This window comes from Meriones unguiculatus, chromosome 3 (genome assembly GCF_030254825.1).
Source record: "Meriones unguiculatus strain TT.TT164.6M chromosome 3, Bangor_MerUng_6.1, whole genome shotgun sequence".
NCBI lineage: Eukaryota > Metazoa > Chordata > Mammalia > Rodentia > Muridae > Meriones > Meriones unguiculatus.
In genome coordinates this window covers 134,049,652-134,067,072 of record NC_083351.1, presented here as the reverse complement: position 1 = coordinate 134,067,072, position 17,421 = coordinate 134,049,652, and the positions used below count along the sequence as shown (strand labels likewise).

At 45.4% G+C, this 17,421-nt stretch overlaps 1 protein-coding gene across 1 annotated transcript in view; it reads right to left on the bottom strand.

Annotated features, from left to right (window-relative positions):
- The window catches only part of Slc28a3 (solute carrier family 28 member 3), a 53,000-nt gene that overhangs the window by 14,229 nt on the left and 21,350 nt on the right, over positions 1 to 17,421 (bottom strand). Inside the window, exons 3-11 of the mRNA XM_060380564.1 lie at positions 14,046 to 14,131; positions 12,092 to 12,183; positions 10,505 to 10,694; positions 8,399 to 8,543; positions 6,482 to 6,595; positions 5,725 to 5,802; positions 4,924 to 5,004; positions 3,629 to 3,709; positions 1,317 to 1,442 (exon numbers count right to left, since the gene is read on the bottom strand). Coding sequence (XP_060236547.1) covers positions 1,317 to 1,442; positions 3,629 to 3,709; positions 4,924 to 5,004; positions 5,725 to 5,802; positions 6,482 to 6,595; positions 8,399 to 8,543; positions 10,505 to 10,694; positions 12,092 to 12,183; positions 14,046 to 14,131 — 993 coding nt within the window. The remainder of the gene's footprint in view (positions 1 to 1,316; positions 1,443 to 3,628; positions 3,710 to 4,923; positions 5,005 to 5,724; positions 5,803 to 6,481; positions 6,596 to 8,398; positions 8,544 to 10,504; positions 10,695 to 12,091; positions 12,184 to 14,045; positions 14,132 to 17,421) is intronic.

Below are 17,421 nucleotides of genomic sequence, written 5' to 3'. Positions count from 1 at the left end.
CCTCCCCCATATTTAGAGTTTTCTAGATTTTCTTCCCTGCTGTGATGGCTAACTTGACTGCATCTAGGATAAACTAAAACCCAATATTCAGAGCAGTCCTGTGAGGGATTTCCTTGATCAGATCATTAGTCTTCAATACCAGACTGGGACTGCCGAGACAGCCAGCCCCAAGGGCTGAACAACGGCTGCATTTATAGCCTATTCAATGTAGGACAGCCATTGTCGGACTACCTGACCATATCCTGTAAGCCAGTCTAATAATTATATACACACACATGTGCATACACACACACACACACACACTTCATTCTATCAGCTCTGTTCCTTTAGAGATTCCTGGCTGTTTTCAGAGTTCCAGAAACAGTTCCTGCCCCCCCCCCCATTCCTGTTACACCCAGCTCATTGATAAAGGCAGCATTCCTACCTACAGTAGGGGCAGGGTGGACCATTTGTGAACTTCCCAGACTGAGCATTCTCATGACAGCCTTTGTTTCTCTTTTTCCCTTTCTTATTACTAGATTCTAGACCTTGGCGAACATCTGGGATGAGGTTCACGTATCTTGAAAGAACTCACAAGTCACACCTCATTATTAGATTTACTCCTGGGGACTGCATCGATGCTGGGCCACAGTATCCCCGAGCCTCGAGAACTAGCCACCTGCTCTTAGAACTGGCTCTGATTAGAATTTGGGTTTGTAAAAAAATATTGGCAACTATGTCTCATTCCAAGAAATTCTTGTTTAATTACTCATGGGTGTGGGCCAGAAAACTAGGATCTTTAGTAGGTTTCACGTGAACCATAATATCCCTTCCGGGTGAGCCTATGAATTAAGGTTTAAGAACTACTGCTCTGGGACAGAACTACTTTCCCACAGGCCAGGTAAGTATTTTTGGCTTCGTTGGTCAAACTATTCAACCCAGAAAGGACAAAAGAATGGGAGTATCTAGTTTCCAATAAGCCTTCTCAAAAAATCTAGCAGGATCTGGATTTGGCTCCTGGATCATAGTTTGCTGACCCTTGGCTCAGACCATCTTTACTTGTGTAAATAACAGGATTTGTTTTCCACAGACTGAAATTTTTAGGCAAAAGTAGCCTTGTCGTATAAGCCGTTGTGGTTAGAAATAAGTACGGGAAGGTGGCAGGAACGTGGACGCAAAGCCCTCAAACTCCCTGGGGTCACTACGTTCAGAAGCCAAAGCCACCATCGGCTACTTCCATCACACTAAAAAAGGGTGGCATTCTCTTAGTGTCATTTTACAGTAAATAAGAGGTGGGAGATTGAACTTACTTTTAATTATGTTTCAAACATTCTTACCCCAAAAGAGATATAGGCTCCCAAAACGCTTCCAGCAATCGTCGCAAAGCCAGCTGTCATGATGGTGTGGAGTTCTGACCTGGTGACATGTGGCAGATAGGGTTGGACCAGCAGTGGAGACTCTGTCTGGAGACAAATGTTAGATTCACCCTTTAAATGCTTAACATCGTGTTTCCTGACTCTCAGGCTGTCTCCAGAGGTCATCAGGAACTCTGGAAATCCAGATTTCCCTGACTGTAACCACAGAGTCTGAGGGTGGCCTCACAGACCAGGCTTTGACAGCTTTCCAGGCGGTCCTGGTACCTGACTCCTGGGGGTCCCTGCATTCAAATGCCACAGTGACTGGGGCAACTTTTGTAGAATTCAACAAGGAGCAGTCTCCTGCTCTCTCTCTTCATGAGTGATGAGAAAGAGAAAGAAAAGTAACAACAGGAAAGAAGAGACTGAGTTTTGCTTGTTAACTATGTTCCAAACATTCTTACTACAAGAGAAATATGTGCCCAAGATGCTTCCAACATTTGTAGCATAGCCTGCAACATTGATGTCCTGGCCATTTGAACTCTAGAGTGGTGTGCAGCTGTAGGCCTGGGTCAATCTTGTGATGTGTGAGGCTATTCAAACGTCCTCCTCCTACGGGCTGGATGCTATCGGAACTTGGAATGCTTTCCTGAGGGTTGGCCAAAGAACTCCCCTAGCAGTGTGGCCTTATTGACAGGGGCATTTCTGAACAGCTATGACTTTCCATCTTCTGGTTGATCTTGACAGGCTCATACATGTTTTGTGGAAACAGAGACCATTATAGAACAAAGAACAGGCGCAGGTACCAATAGGCACTTTCGTAATTGAAACTCTGACGGGCCAGGGTGTAGTGGACCAGGCTTGAATCTCATTAGGGAGGGCAGGCAGCCCGCAATGTGGGGCTCTTCATCAATAATTGTGGCACTTTGGGCATATTAACTATCAAACTGAGCGCCACAGACACATGCGTGCAATTTTACAATTTTCAGCTCATTATTTCTAATTGTTCTGTGAGATTGGATGTGTTGAAGCCTCAGTTTATAGACTAAATAGGAGCCCAGTGTGTGAGACCTTTTACCCCACAGGTACAAGCAAATCATCTCAAGATGGTGCCTTAATTAGCCCCGAGAGAGTTTATGACTATAATTATTATAATTTCAACTCCTAGGAAAGGAAGCATTAGCACCACACAGAGGAAAGCCTGCTTCACGCTAGTGAGCTGGCCTTACCAAGAAGGCTCAGCCTGCTTGGAGCAGCTTTAAGCCTGGGATTTGGGATCATGTATTTTTATGTAGCATGGTTTTAGCTCCAAGTCCACTTTCTTTGGGCAGAGTTGCTGGCGGCATTGCCTCATGGCCTCATATTTTCCCCAAAGCTGTTTGTTCCTAGAGGTGCAGCTCATTGCTGGTCTGTTCCTTGGGGTTGCTTCAGTGTTGAGGGATTACATTTCTTTGCTTGAATGGGCCTCAGGCAAAAGGGTATTTATTCATCTGATGGGTTAGGGAAGTGAGCTAGTAACCTCTAAGTTTGTGTTAGACGAGGATGGAAAAAGCCTGAAAGTGTTTTCTGCGGCTCAGGGAAGATGGGTGGCTGAACACTGGGAGTGAGGTACGTTCATGTGCAGATAGGATGGCTGGAGGTCAGCTTTAGTGTCTTCTTCATTGTCACAGCCATTGCAGTGAAGAATGTGGGGTTCCCTATGCACTCTCTGAAGCTCAAAGACAGTGAAATCATTTGAAGTGAACAGCTGCTTCCCTCTCTGGAGTTGACCAAAGGCCTCAATAATGTATAGAAACTTTGTGGATAATCTACATGAGAAGCCCCACACGATTTGATAAAAATAGGGTTCTCTCTCTGAGCTTTCAATAACTCAGTTCTGGACAAACACAATCTCCTACCCCCATCCCTTCCCCTTTCTCTACATACATAAACACACATGCATGTACACACAAACACACACATATAGACACCTGTACAAGCATACACAAACACAGGAACCACAAACAAATGTACACACATGCATACACACAGGCACACACACAAACACATGCCTACACATACCTGAAAACACACACACACACACACACACACACACACACACACACACACACACACACACACAGACACTCATGCTTGGATGTATGAACATCCGTACACACATGATGTTTTACACACTCTTCACTCCACCCTAAAGAGAGTGATGCATGCGTGAGCCTGTCTCCATGTCTTTCTGAAAGAGAGCATTCCTGTCAGCAAGTGGTTTTCTTTGCATGGTTTCTGTTATTGCAACTTACTTGCCCAATAAATATGTTTCCAGCAGCAACTACAGACTCGATGGGAGATGACCCCATGGTGACAAGCATCAACCATCCGACCTAAAAGGAAGACATGGACAAAAGTCAGCAAAGAGCTATTTGTAGGCAAAAATTTAAAGACCAGCTGAAAATCTAATCTGTGTTGAGACCCGGAGGTCATTAATGCCTGTTGGCAGGTTGGTGATGGAGCTTATCTAACCACAGAGCTGGGTCTTCCTACTTGAGTATAAGTCTGTATCATTGTATCTGCTTTTGAGTAACATAGTTTCGGTAGATTAAATAAAAGTCATGAATAAACAGTTGCTACTACTGACAGAAAGCTTTTCTGCGGTCCAGGGATGACTATAAGCTACAGACCTGCATGAACCCTCTATTCTTGGCTCTTTGGAGCAGATGCTTTCAGCCTCGGTCCAGGGATGACTATAAGCTACAGACCTGCATGAACCCTCTATTCTTGGCTCTTTGGAGCAGATGCTTTCAGCCCCTATGCTGCAGACGAGGAAGCTGAGGCCTGGAGCTGGTACTGTTAAAGGCCAGCCCACTTGGAGATACTAAGGTAGACGTGGTTGAAGATGTTTTCTGTACTTAATTCAGTGGGCATGACTTGGGGGCTCAGCTTTTGTGATGGCTTTGTGGGGACAGTGTAGATCTAGAGTGGCTCCCAAATGTCTACAAATTAAGGGTCTGGTCCACAGCTACAATGTCATCAGAAGGCCACTGCAGTGGGATGGGGATGGGGCCCATCCCCCGAAGGCTGGAAGGCACCTTTGAGGATCCAGGGACTGGGCTGACCTCTCTCTGTCTTTCTCTCTAGGCATGTATTCCGCCTGACACTCCCACCACATGTATTTTTTTTTTATATGTATATTTTTGTGTGGCTGTAGGTCACAGAGGCCGGAGGAGAGTATCAGTGGGAGCTGATTGTGAGTATCAGTGATTGAGAGTATCAGTGGGAGCTGCTGACACGTGACTGTGGGCCTATGCGGAAACCACAGAAAACAGCAATGCTGCTTTCCCGGGTGGGCACCTGACTTCTGTTCTCTCAAAGCACAAGTAAATTCAACTTGTGGAACTACTTCATGGAACTACCCAAAGATTAGCAAATCAAAGTCTTTGTGAGGGTTCCTGAGGTAAAATTCTTGCTATGGACACACGCAGGATCATGGTTGAGGAGAGTATTTGTAAAAAGATGGGTGTGGTGTAAATGCCTGAATAGAAGCGGTTAGGACTTTGAACAGGAACTAACTCTCAGCAGGCACCTGGGACCCCAGTACCTTTCTGATGATCCATTGCATCAGTCCCAAGTAGTAGAGCATGGACATCACCGTGCTGAAGAAAACCACAATTGGTAGGATCTGTGGGTGGGATAGCACAGGCGTGGTCACTGGTCAGTGCTGGGCAGTGAGTTTCCTATTAAGCTTCCCCTCTGCCTCGTTTTCACCCTGACACACAGCATAACGGAATCAAAGACCATCTTAGCTAACATCTGCTTCCATCAAGCAGTTGCCCTCTGGATGGCCTCCAACTCTGAAGTTCTTTATTGAATTGGTTTGAGTATGTCTCCCAAAAAGTCCACATGGTAGATATTTAAATATCTCTCAGATTCAGTGGTGATGGTGTTTGGGAAGTAATTAAGATTGGAGGAAGTCAGGGGCTGGAAAGATAGCTTATGGGATAAGACTTGCTGCTCTTGCAAATCTGGGTTCAATTCTCAGCACATACATGGTAGCACACAACTGTCTGTAACTCCAGTTCCACTGTGGGCACTGCCTGAATGTGGTGCATTTACATACATGCAAACAAAACACCCATACACACTAAATAAAATAAAACAAGGGAAATGATTATATGAAGTCATTGAAATGGATGCCCACAACAGAAGTAACGGCTCCCTCTTTGGAGCCTGTCCCTGCCCTACCTTCCCCTCTAGTTCCCAGCTAATTGGTCAGAGGCAAGATACCAGGACAACCTGTGCAAGATCTAATTTAGAAAATGTGTGAAAACCCATTTTGTCTCAGCATTAGTGTTCCTTTCATTTTAACAGGCAGGCACAGAAAAGGGGTATCCCGATTTACCTTAAATGCAAAGAAGTGGTCTGTATACTTATCACCGAAGACAAACATAGCTCCAGCATCCGTGAACTCCAGAAAAGTCTGAGAGAGACAGAGATTGAGGTCAGTCATTAGAAACCATGATCCCTGCAGAGGATGGATGAGGGCTAGGAAACTCATTAAGAGGCTTGGACAGTTAATCTTCTCAGCATTGGTCCTTCAGTGAATACCGTAAGTGCCTCTGTTGAATCATGCCTACATGGAGACTGCCTGCCATTTCTGACATTCAGTCTGGCTTGTTCTGACTGTGGCCATCGGCTCCATCCAATAAGCCACAGACACTGTACAAGGATGACCCTAGGTACCACTAGATGCAGAAGAAGGCTCTTTCTCTGTTTTGGGGAACATCTCAAACACGGCACCTTTTGGGCAGGATGATGGGGCAATAGGGATAAGGATGTGGTCCAGGGGATGACACAGGCAGTGCCAAGCTTAATTGGCTACATAGATGGACATGTTTGATACAGGAAGCAAGCCTAATTTGTGCTATGGAACTAAATTTAAGCTACAATATTACAGATAAATCATCTACTTTTGAAATGTCTTGGCTACATCCAAATGCTAAAAGTACAAGAAAAGCAAATGATTTTGTTTTTGTTTTTGTTTTTGCAACAAGGTCTCATGAGGCTCAGGTTGGCGTCAAACTTGCCTTGTAGCCAAGGCTGGTTTTGAACTCCTGACCCTCCTGTTCCAGCTCACCCAGCTCTCTGGAGCTGCTTACCTGAACTTGTTTTCCCATCCAATCAAAAGCAATAAAGCCAGGCTTGGTCCTTAGAATTAAGAGCCCAAGAAGAAACTGTAATCCAATTCCCCAAAACACAGGCCTCCAGTAAACCTGTGGAGAAAAATGGAGACCATTAGATGCTGTGCTAACTTGAACACTGTAATGAGGCATAGACATCTATGGGGCATAGACATGAACATAGGCATCTAAGGGGCAACTGTTTCCTTGAGAGAATTCTCACATGTGCCTGGGGATGCCCAACAGACAGAAGCAGAGGATTTTTTTTCCCAATTAATTAAATGTGTTCTTTGATAATTTATACACATATATAATCATGCTAATCACTCTTGATCCTTACCCTTGCTTATCTCCCTCCCATTCCTGTCTACCCTTCTTTTTTTTTTAAATCCCAAGTGGGCCAATTTGTGTGCTGTGGGCGGCACCATTCCCCACACAGGGGTTCCTGAGCTGTGTAAGAATGGAGAAGGGGAACTGAGCTCAAGCATGAATGCATTAGTTTATTGCTCTATGCCCTGCCTGTGACCAATATGCTGAGCTGCTTCATGCTCCTGCCACTGTCATTTTCCCAGGAAGATGGACTCTAAGGTGGAATCATGAGTCTTGAAGGGATGTTATTAATGTCTGATTTAGGGCTGGGAACTCAGCCACTCGTTCTCAGCACCATGGGCAGCTGCAAGGTTCTGCATCCAGCCACCACTCAATACAAAGAGAGACCTCAGAGAACCTTTAGAGAGAGTCATTCTGTAAAAGGAAAAAAAATCAGGGTTTCATTTACTCTTTATAAACCTTGGTACAAAATCTGAGAAAGTATGTAGCCATGAAGTCCTGATAAATGACTCAGACACAAAGTATCGTCTGCAAAACACATGGTTATATTGCAAATGTTACATCTACAATTACTTCTCCACTTGGAAAACCGAAAGTTGGAGATGGATTTTTCTGTGTTCAAAGCTGGTTTGTCTGACAATTTATAAGTGAATCAGGTGGAATTTGGCCCGGTTGAGAGGCTCTTGTCCCATGACAAAGGGAGCCAGCGACCTCTAATTCAGACCTAGGATGACAGAAGAAATGGACCGCCATCTGCGTCTATTCTCAGAGCAGAAGCCAGTGGGATTGATGGCACAGAGAAGGGAGATGTTATTATCGGACATGTTATCCATATTAGGTCAACTTGATCCCTGATCAGTGCTTTTTCCTCCGGTTGTTCTTCTAGCCAGAAGGACAGTTACAGCTTGCCATTGTGGTTCACAGGTAAAAGCTTTAGTTTCAGAATTCATATCCATCATGGGATGTAGACTAATAAAAATGTGTATATGTGTGTTTGTGTGTTGGGGGGAGAGAATTGGATGCAATGACAGAATAGTGGATAAGGACCAATTTGAGAATAAAAAAAGCACAAATCAAAACAGAATTTTTATAATACACAGGACTGAGGCTGGAGATGTAGCTCGGCTGGTAGAAGACTGGCTCAGTGTGTGCAAGGTCCTGCATCCCCAGCTCCCTATAAACTGGGTACGGTCACACCTGCTTAGGATTCCAGCACTTGAGAAGCAGGAGGACCCTTGAGCAAGTTTGAGGCCAGCCTGGGAGTTACTGCCAGTTACTGTCTCCAAACTGAAAAAGCACAGGATTGAGTATAAGTATCAGTAACTGGCCATCTGGGAAAATGGGTGTAAGGGAATGACTTCTGTGTGCTTAGTAACAGATCCGAGTGGACGTGGGGAATGTTTTACTTGTGTAACTGGAAATTACTAGAAAACAAGAAGCTCCAAATAAGCACCCTCACCCCTTAAGGACTCACACGGGGTGAGGAAAACTTGCCTGGGTAGATTCTCTCAGTGACTATTTTGAAGTCCTGGGCATCCCCTCCTCCCGTGGCCAGTTTGCACTTACTCTGGTTGGATGTTTGGAAAACAGGAACAGCAGGATGATGTACATTATGAGTCCGCCAAACGATACCAGGTGCTGTTTGCCCAGTCTGGCAGTGTCAAGGATCAACCAGAAAATGACGGCCAGGATCAATGAGGTCCATACCACCCTGTGAGAACGGAAGCAAGGAGCAGGGTCCTTTAGCATGCCAACTGGAATACTGTAATGAGGCTTAAACTAACGAGTGGGGAATGGTAATGAGACAACACTACCCAGAACCAGGAAGCTGTGCCTCAGTGGGATATATCCCCCTTTCCCCTCTAGCCCACAAACAAGGATCGGCACACGGGCATCACAGAGTGAATGTTTGTATAGGGATGTGCGGTCTCTGTTTAAAGGATCTCTCTCAGCCTTTCTCTCTGTCCTTTTTGGGATGGTTATCTTTCTCCCTTCATGAGAGAATGTGTTTTCTGTAATTGGGGCTCATCAGCAGAGCTGAATCAGCTTGGCTCCTATCTTCCCTGGACAGAGTCTAGTGGATACGATGGGCTGATTCAGAATGAGGGAGGCTGCTGTGTGGTGAGTTCACGAGCTACACAGGGAGGGTAGGTGAAGTGTCCAGGGTCCCATGTGGTTCTCACTGGAGAGAACCAGTCCTGTGAACTACTCAGGCAGGCCATTTCTAATGAGAGGAGGCCTCACAGCAAGAGGCCAAAGAAAAGCCCTGGGGGTCATTTGTAGCGTGTAGGTTCCTTTAAAGGGAAGTTAGGTCCTCAGGAAGCCAGCCCCATCCCCAGAGCAGGAAGCCCCTCCCCAAGACAGAGCTATCCTTGTCCTCATCTTGCTACTGTCTAGAATCAGGAACTGGGAGAAAGAAGGATGGGGCTTTGGCTGAGTTTTCTCTAGCCAGGAACGGAAGAAACATCCCAGACTGAAAGTACTCTTGGGGTCATTGGTCACTGCAAAGAGCAAGCAGAGAGGCCATTAGATTTTTATATTTTTAGATTTTATACAACATAGAAGTTTAGATATTTCCAATTGAATAAGATTGCATGAGAGAAAGAAAAAAGTCACAATTTTAATACATGGTGTACCCAAAAACATGCAAAACACGCTTTAGCATCAAGGGGATTTTTAGAGATCTGGGTTTTTGTTTGTTTGGTTGGTTTTGGTTTTTGAAGTAGGGTTTCTTTCTGTAGAAAACTAAGCTGTCCTGGAACTCACTTTGTAGATCAGGCTGGCCTTGAACTCAGAGATCTGCTTGCCTCTGTCTACTGGGTGTTAGGATTAAAGGCACTCACCACCACCTGGCAAAATCTACTTTTTAAGGAGCAGAAGGCATAGAAAGAAATGAGAGGAAAGGAAAATCTAATCTAAAAATTATTGAATTCAATAGTGAACCAATAAATGAAAGTAATGGCATACTAGTTGGCCCATCTAAATAAAAAAATGCTCATGTTCATTGTGCATTGAAAATACAGACACACATGCACAAAAATCAAACAAATTCTGAGCTATCATCTCATCTTGGTCTTCATTTCCTGTTTGAAAAATATAAACTAAGATAATAAGTAAAATAACATATTCAAGATTGAATATAGTCCATGATTTCCATTCTGTAAATTTAATGAGATTATATATAACTATATAAAAAAATAGAAAAAAAAGCAAGCTCACACTGTCAGCAATCTTTACTGTTTTGTACTTATAAATCAATCTTTAAGCTAGCACTGAACTGATGGCATCGTGTGCTATAGTCTGACCTGCCCCAGGTCAGACATTACTGATTGATCATGATTTTATTCCACTGAAGTGGAGACAGACCTAAAGCCATCACTGCATGGGTTGTCCTGTGTTCTTGCCTATATGTAGATATTTAGGTGCAGATGAGAAGATTGTCTTTGAATTTCCACCAGCACATGAATTAAAGGGCTCTCGTGAGACAATAATAAATGACCTCATCCTGGTCTTCATGTCTTGTTTGTAAAATGGAGGCAGCTTAATGGATTGCTCTCGAGTTTTTTCCTAGCACCAATATCCCATAAATGAGGGTGGAATTTTAGAGCATGTTTTTGGAACAGTGAGAGAGCCAACCTCCCACCCTACAGTAGGAGCAAAGGTAGTATTTACCATTTCAGCCAAAACCAGTGCCTATCGAGAAGGCTTCTGCCTGGAGACAGGAACTCCTCGATTCGGTGTTCATATCTGGCCATCAGGTGATCCCAGACAACAAAGAAGATGGCGACCACGGTGATCACAAAAAGGGGCAGGGCTCTGTGGAAGTTCAGTGCACAGGCTGCAATCACCAAGGCCAGGAAACCTGTTCGAAAGGCAATTCAGACACTTGATATCACCAAACCAGTGGAGCTGGGCTTCCAGCCTGGAGGTACCTCAGGCAAGAGGAGACCTAGTCAAGCACCCATTGGATGCTAGGGTGCCCGGTGTGGGGACCTAGCTGAGCCTTCTGCTTTTTACCACGATGGAGAAAGGATGTTGGGTTTTGTTTTTCTCATATATACCCTCTCAGTTCTTGAATCCCAGACACTTGGTCACTGTGGCTGAATTTAAAGAATATCAAGAGCTGTGCAGTAAGACCCCATCTCAAAAAAAAAAAAGTTTCTTATTCTAAAAAGTCTTCAATCACTGGCCCACAGGTTACGTCCAGCTTGCTTCCATGGAGTTGGCAGGCCTCGGTAGCATTTGCTCGTGTGCACCTGTACCCCCCAATCACATACACCAGGAATGCAGCCCTGCCTTTCTGCTCACAGAGGATCTACGGTTGTATTTTTGTTCAGTGTTGAAGATCCGATCTGGCCAGACCTGAAAGGCTGCTCTGGCCTGCTACAGGGAAGATGGTCAACCCTCACCCTTGTGCCAAAGCACAACACTTAGCTTTGGCGGTGTGGTCTGTGGGCTTGTGTGGGAAGGGTCACACTTTACAGACGGTGGGTATTTTTCTACAGTGGGCTTTGAAGTCCTTTGCTTTGGGAAGACAGAAATCAGGATGCATTCTCATGGGCCTGTGGGCTAAAGTGTGGGCCAGAAGGTTGTGGGCCTCACCCTGTAGTCACTCTCACAAGTTATGTTTGTTCCTGCTTAACCTTGTGCTCATGGCTGCCACTTGGCGGGTAGTCTGCATTTGCATCAGTCAGCGCGTTTCCTCGAACACACATCACATGAACAAGCGTTCTATGAGTCCCAAGAGTAGGGCAGTGCTGCGGTTTGAATATATCCCCCTGAAATTTGTGTGCTGGAAACTCAACCCCACATCCATAGAGTAATAGTAGCAGAGGTGAGGCTATAAGGATGTAATGGATTGGATGAGGTCCTGAGGGCGGGGCCACCGTAATGAAACGAGAAGTAGAGATGACATGGGTTAGCACGAGCTGCCTGGTGCTACAAAGCCTTCCTCTGTTATAACGGGAGTAGAAAGCCCCCAGCAATGCTGGCATCTTGACTTTGGATCTCCTCTGTTCCAGCACCTGAATAAAATCTATGACTGAGCCTGCAATATTCAGTTATAGCAAAAGAAAATGGACTAAGAGAGCAGGTGACTGAAAAAAAAATCCAATTAGCCTCATAAACAAGGCAGGAAAGCAATGTGTGTAGGCTTTCCCTTCAGGGGCTTCTTGGTCAACTTTAGTTACTTCCCCCAAAGCTAACACTTAGAAGATCCCAGGAAATGACAACAGTATCCCAATTCCCTTCGGTATTTACCAGTCAACAAAATGCCCCTGATGCTGCGCCGAAGGATGGTTCTGTGCTTTCTACAAAACTCGCAAACTGTGTCATACTTCCTCTCCAAACACCTGCAACACAAAAGCAAAAACGGGCACCGAGGTGAACATCCACATCCGAGCACAAAATGCCTGGGCTAGAGAGTGTAAAACAACCACAAACAGGTATCTAACCAATAAAGCAGCGGAAGGGCAGGGCTTCCGGCTAAAAGGGCAGGGCTTCTGGCTACAGCGTGTCCTGCACGCTACCTCCGGGGTTGTCCTTGGTGAGGAGTATGTGTGAAAACGTGTGCTGAGAAACGGAACCACCACTCTAGATATTAGGCGAATCAAAGCGTGGTTAAGACCAAGTTTTTCGGGGTCTAATTCGGGAGAGGCCAATCATACGTTATCCTCCGTGGAGGGGCCAGGGTTGTGTTTTGAAGGCAGCAATGGTGAAGAGCCACTGTTGGCAGACCCTCCCGTTGGCTGCTCCGGACTTTATTAGATTTTTTCTTTCCTAAACCGGAGGCAGGGAAACGGTGTAGTCCATTACAGCAAAGTCGCTGGTCCAGACTTGCTTCCTTTGGTCGTCTAGGCTGAACAATTCGCAGCCACGGGTGACGGCCTTGGCACCGTGACCTGAGTGACGCCTCAAGAGATTTTCTCAGGCCCCTGGATCAGAGCCCATAAAGTAAGTGAAGGACGGAACTTGGCGAATGTTCTTCATGGTGTACACCCGTCAGGACCTCTCAAGCCTCCTTCTAACTGGCCTGAGGGTCATTATTCTGAAGCCTAAGAAGGAAGGTTCTTCAGGGGCTGGAGATGCTCAGTGGTGAGGGAGCACACACGCCTGAGGAAGCCCCGTGTGGGCTTCCTGTCATCCACAAAGTGGCGCCATCATCTACGGTTCCGGCTCCCAGGGACCCCACCTCTTCCGGCCTCTGCCGACACCAGGTACATACACGGCACACAGACAAACACGCAGGCAAAGTCCACATACACTAAAACCATAGATGAATTGCGTAAAAGTTCTTTAGAGATATAGGAAGGTAAATAAAAATTTACATAGGAATTTAGAAAATGGGCACAGGTGTATAATGATACGGACTGGAATTCCACAGTTTGCTCTCAAGCTGACTGACCTTCAAAACTTCATTTTACTAACCCAAAATTGAGCTAATGCTATTGCCTTAACCAGGCGGGAAGGCTCACGCCTATCACCCCAGCATTTGACAGCTGCCAAGAGCCCAGTAAAGGGCAAGTTCTAAGTTACCCTAGGCTGCATAGCAGACCCTGTCAAACCCACAGCTGCTGGCTCTCCTGTCTTAGGTGACTGCAAGTACCTGGAATCATTTAAAAATGATAATAAGAGTAAGAGTAATAAGAGCAGCGACACTTTAAAATTTATTATATTTCTTTCTTTCTGTGTGCACCTGTGTGAATACATGTGCGCCAACAACAAACGGGGTAGCCTGGGGGCAGCCTCCTTGCTGCTCCCTGTCCAGGAGATCAGAGCCAGACCCTCAGACTTGGTGGCGCATGCTTTACAGGCCGAGCCATCTCCCTGACCCAGTTTCCTAAGATTTAATGTAGGTTTTGAGAAATAAATTGCTATTGATTGATATGGAGAAGATAAATTGACTCCTTATGCACGGATCGGAGCCATTAGTTGGTAATTTATACCTTTAATGAGAAGACCGTCCTGGGTGAATGTAAAAATAAATTCTGGGTTCCTAGAGCAACATGGTTGCGAATGGACTACATCTATCATCTTAAAACGGTCATTAATTTTCCTAGTGATGCTGGGTGGGTGGGTGGGTGGGGCTGAGGGTGGCGATGATTTCTAAGGAAACATAGTAAAATTTAAAAGCAGATGAGAATAAAACAAGACAACAAAACATGGACTGCGACACACAGGGGCAGTCCGAGGCCCTGCCTCTTAGGAACCGTACCCTTTGTGGTGCTCTTCCTGGTCATCGTCCTCCATGTCGACCTTGTTTTCCAGAGACTCCTGCTCAATCGTGATTCGCGTGCCACCCTGGGGAGCAAACATTGGAGCAGAGAGAATGAGAATACGGGCATACGGGCTCCAGACTCCTTTGCTCAGCACTCAGGCAAAAAAACCTTCAAGTCTCTTTTAAATCGTTGCACAATAATGTATTATCGCTCCTGTTATCTACTGCACGGACACTTTTTTTTTTTCTTTTATAATCACAAGAAATTCAGGATCACACTAATGGAGTCTCTGGTATTCCCCATCACCACCTTTTTGTTTGTTTGTTTGTTTTTGGAAAGGGGACATGTTTGCATTTCTTATTCTTGTCCCAGTTCCTGCTGTAATCATTCAATACCAGACAGTGGCTCTGGGGCTTTTGGGAAGGGATGAAGTTAACAGCAACAGCCTGAAACCAGAGCCTGAAACCAACCAGGCTTGGCTTGCAGGTATGAGCGTCCGCCTCATCCTGACAGAATCCCCATGGGACCCGTGTTCTCTCAGCTCGAACTCACGGGAGTGCGGCTCTCACGCCGAATACTCATGTGCATGGCTACTTTTCAGGGATTATTTTTTCTGGGTACGGGACAGACTTTCTCCCAAATAGCCATGACCCATTCTGTTTCCAGAATAGCTCCCTCTCTCCATTTGACAATTTTCCAGCTGGTGAAGCTGGCCGTTGTACATGGCTGGGACATGTTCCATATTGGTTTTGAACACACACTGGCAGGTGTACTGCTGGAGCTCAGCTTCTGCTCTGTCATATACACAGCAGCCTTTTATCCTCTGTGCTTAAAACATAGAAATACATCGCTTCTGACCCAGCAAGATACCAAAGGTCACCAAGCACGTCAAAGACAGACTCTGCTCTTTCTGCCTGCGGCCACCTTTGTTTTCTAGAGTGGTCCTCAAGAACTAGAAAGGCTTGTACTATAGGAAATAGCCTGAGTCCAAGTTCCAGGCGCCACAGACAGGGGCAGAGGAGAGTCAGTCATTTATGACTTGTTCTAAAAACAGACTGACTTATTTTTATTTTATGTGTATAAATGCTTTGCCTCTACGTGCATGTACCATGTGCATGCAGTGCCCACAGAGGCCAAAAGAGGATGTGGGATCCTGTGGACCCCAGTTAGAGATGGCTGTGAGCTGCTAGGTGGGCTCTGGGAATGGCGATGATGTCTTTGGCGAGAGCATCCATGATTGGAACTGCTGAGCCTTCTCCCCGGCTCTGGATCCATTTATTTCTACTTGACATGTATAGCTTGGCCAGGAATTTGGTAAATATTTTATTTCAATGACTGTGATGTTCTGTTGTCAATGTATCCCAAGCTACCTGCCACCTATGGGATGCTTAATTCTTTCTTGTCTTTTTTTTTTAATTTTATTTTTCTTTAATAAAGAAATAATAATTACACTTTACTCACTTTGTATCCACCCCGTGGTTCCCTCCCTCTTCCCATCCCAATCCCTCCCTTCCTCCTCCTTCTCCATGCATGCCCCTCCCCAAGTCCACTGACAGGGGAGGGCTTCTTTTCCTTCTGATCCTAGTCTGTTAGGTCTCATCAGGAGTGGCTGCATTGTCCTCTTCTGTGGCCTGGTAATGCTGTTTCCCCCTCAGGGGGAGGTGATCAAAGAGCAGGCCAATCAGTTCCTGTCAGAGACAGTCCCTGTTCCTATCACAATGGAACCCACTTGGATACTGAACTGCCATGGGCTACATCTGTGCAGGGATCCTAGGTTAGCTCTATGCATAGTCCTTGGTTGGAGTACAGTCTCAGGAAAGATCCCTGTGCTCAGATTTTTTGGTTCTGTTGCTCTCCTTGTGGAGTTCCTGTCCTCTCCAGATCTTACTGTTTCCCACTTCTTTCCTAAGATTCCCTGCACTCTGCCCAAAGGTTGCCCATAAGTCTCAGTATCTACATTGATGGTCTGCAGAGCAGAGCTTTTCAGAGGTTCTCTGTGTCAGGCTACTGACTTATTCCCTCTTTTTTCCTTCTTCTGATGTCCAACCTCTTTGCTTTCTGGATAGGAATTGAACATTTTAGCAAGAGTCCTCCCTCTTGATTAGTTTCTTTAGGTGTACAGATTTTAGTAGGTTTATCCTATATTTGTAATAGCCAGAAGCTGGAAACAGCCCAGATGCCCCTCAGTGGAGGAATGGATGCACAAATTGTGGTATCTCTACACAATGGAATATTACTCAGCAATAAAAAACAAGGAAATCATGAAATTTTCAGGTAAATGGTGGGATCTGGAAAAGATCATCCTGAGTGAGCTATCCCAGAAGCAGAGGGATGCACATGGTATATACTCACTCATATAGACATATAATATAGGATAAACCTACTAAAATCTGTACAACTTTCTTGTCTTTTAAAAACGGACACCAGAATTACCCTTCACCTCCATTATCATGGGTTATCTTCCTCTTCCTAGTCACTACCTAACTCCGTGTGCTTCCCTTCTGCCACCATCTGCTCACATCCACTTCCTGCACAACTCAGGCCTGTGCTGTTCACAGAGGCCTCCTTCAACCTCACCCAAAGCCCATCACAGCCAAACCAGCTGCTACTCAGCCTGCATATTGTGGAATATGAAGTTTTGCTTTGTTCTTTTATGAAACAATAAAAAAAGCAGAGTTTTTCTTTTTTTAGAGCAATTGCAGGTTCACAGCAAGCCTAAGCTGTAAATATGTAGATTTCCCACACATCCTCACACAGCCCCACCGGCTGGGTGAGGCTTCCTGCACCGGAGTGCTCCATGCATTATTGCGCTGAGCCAGCTCCACATATTCTATCCTTTACCTTCAGTTTTGTGATGTCTGTTCTTGGTTGTCAACTTATTACATCTGGAAACCCGAGTGGGCACACCTGGGAGGGATTTTTTTTTTTTGAAGTGGGAAGACCCACTTTTAATCCAAATCTTTCAAGGTGGGAAGATCCACCTCATCGTTTCTAGCTCTGAATAATATTGCCTTATCTGGTCCGACTGCTGTTCATCGGTTTTCTGACAGGTACCTGATTAGGAATAGACGGCTTTCTGATTATGGAAACACCTGTGCGGCTGTTTTCATGTGCACTAGTTTGGTGGTGGGAGGGCACTTAGTGACACAAACACTGCACAAGACCTTAAGCAAGGTAAGTGGTGAAGAAGAACCAGTGTGAACCAGCATCAACATGCACAGGTGGGGGTCTGCATAAACACGGGCTGCATTCCGGGGCGCACCTGATTTGCTCCCCTTGGATGAGAGCCAACTTTCACCTTCCAGTTTTTGCTGCAATAATTTCACCAGTCTTGGGTACTCTTTAGAACTATTTTTCAAAGGGTGATCTACG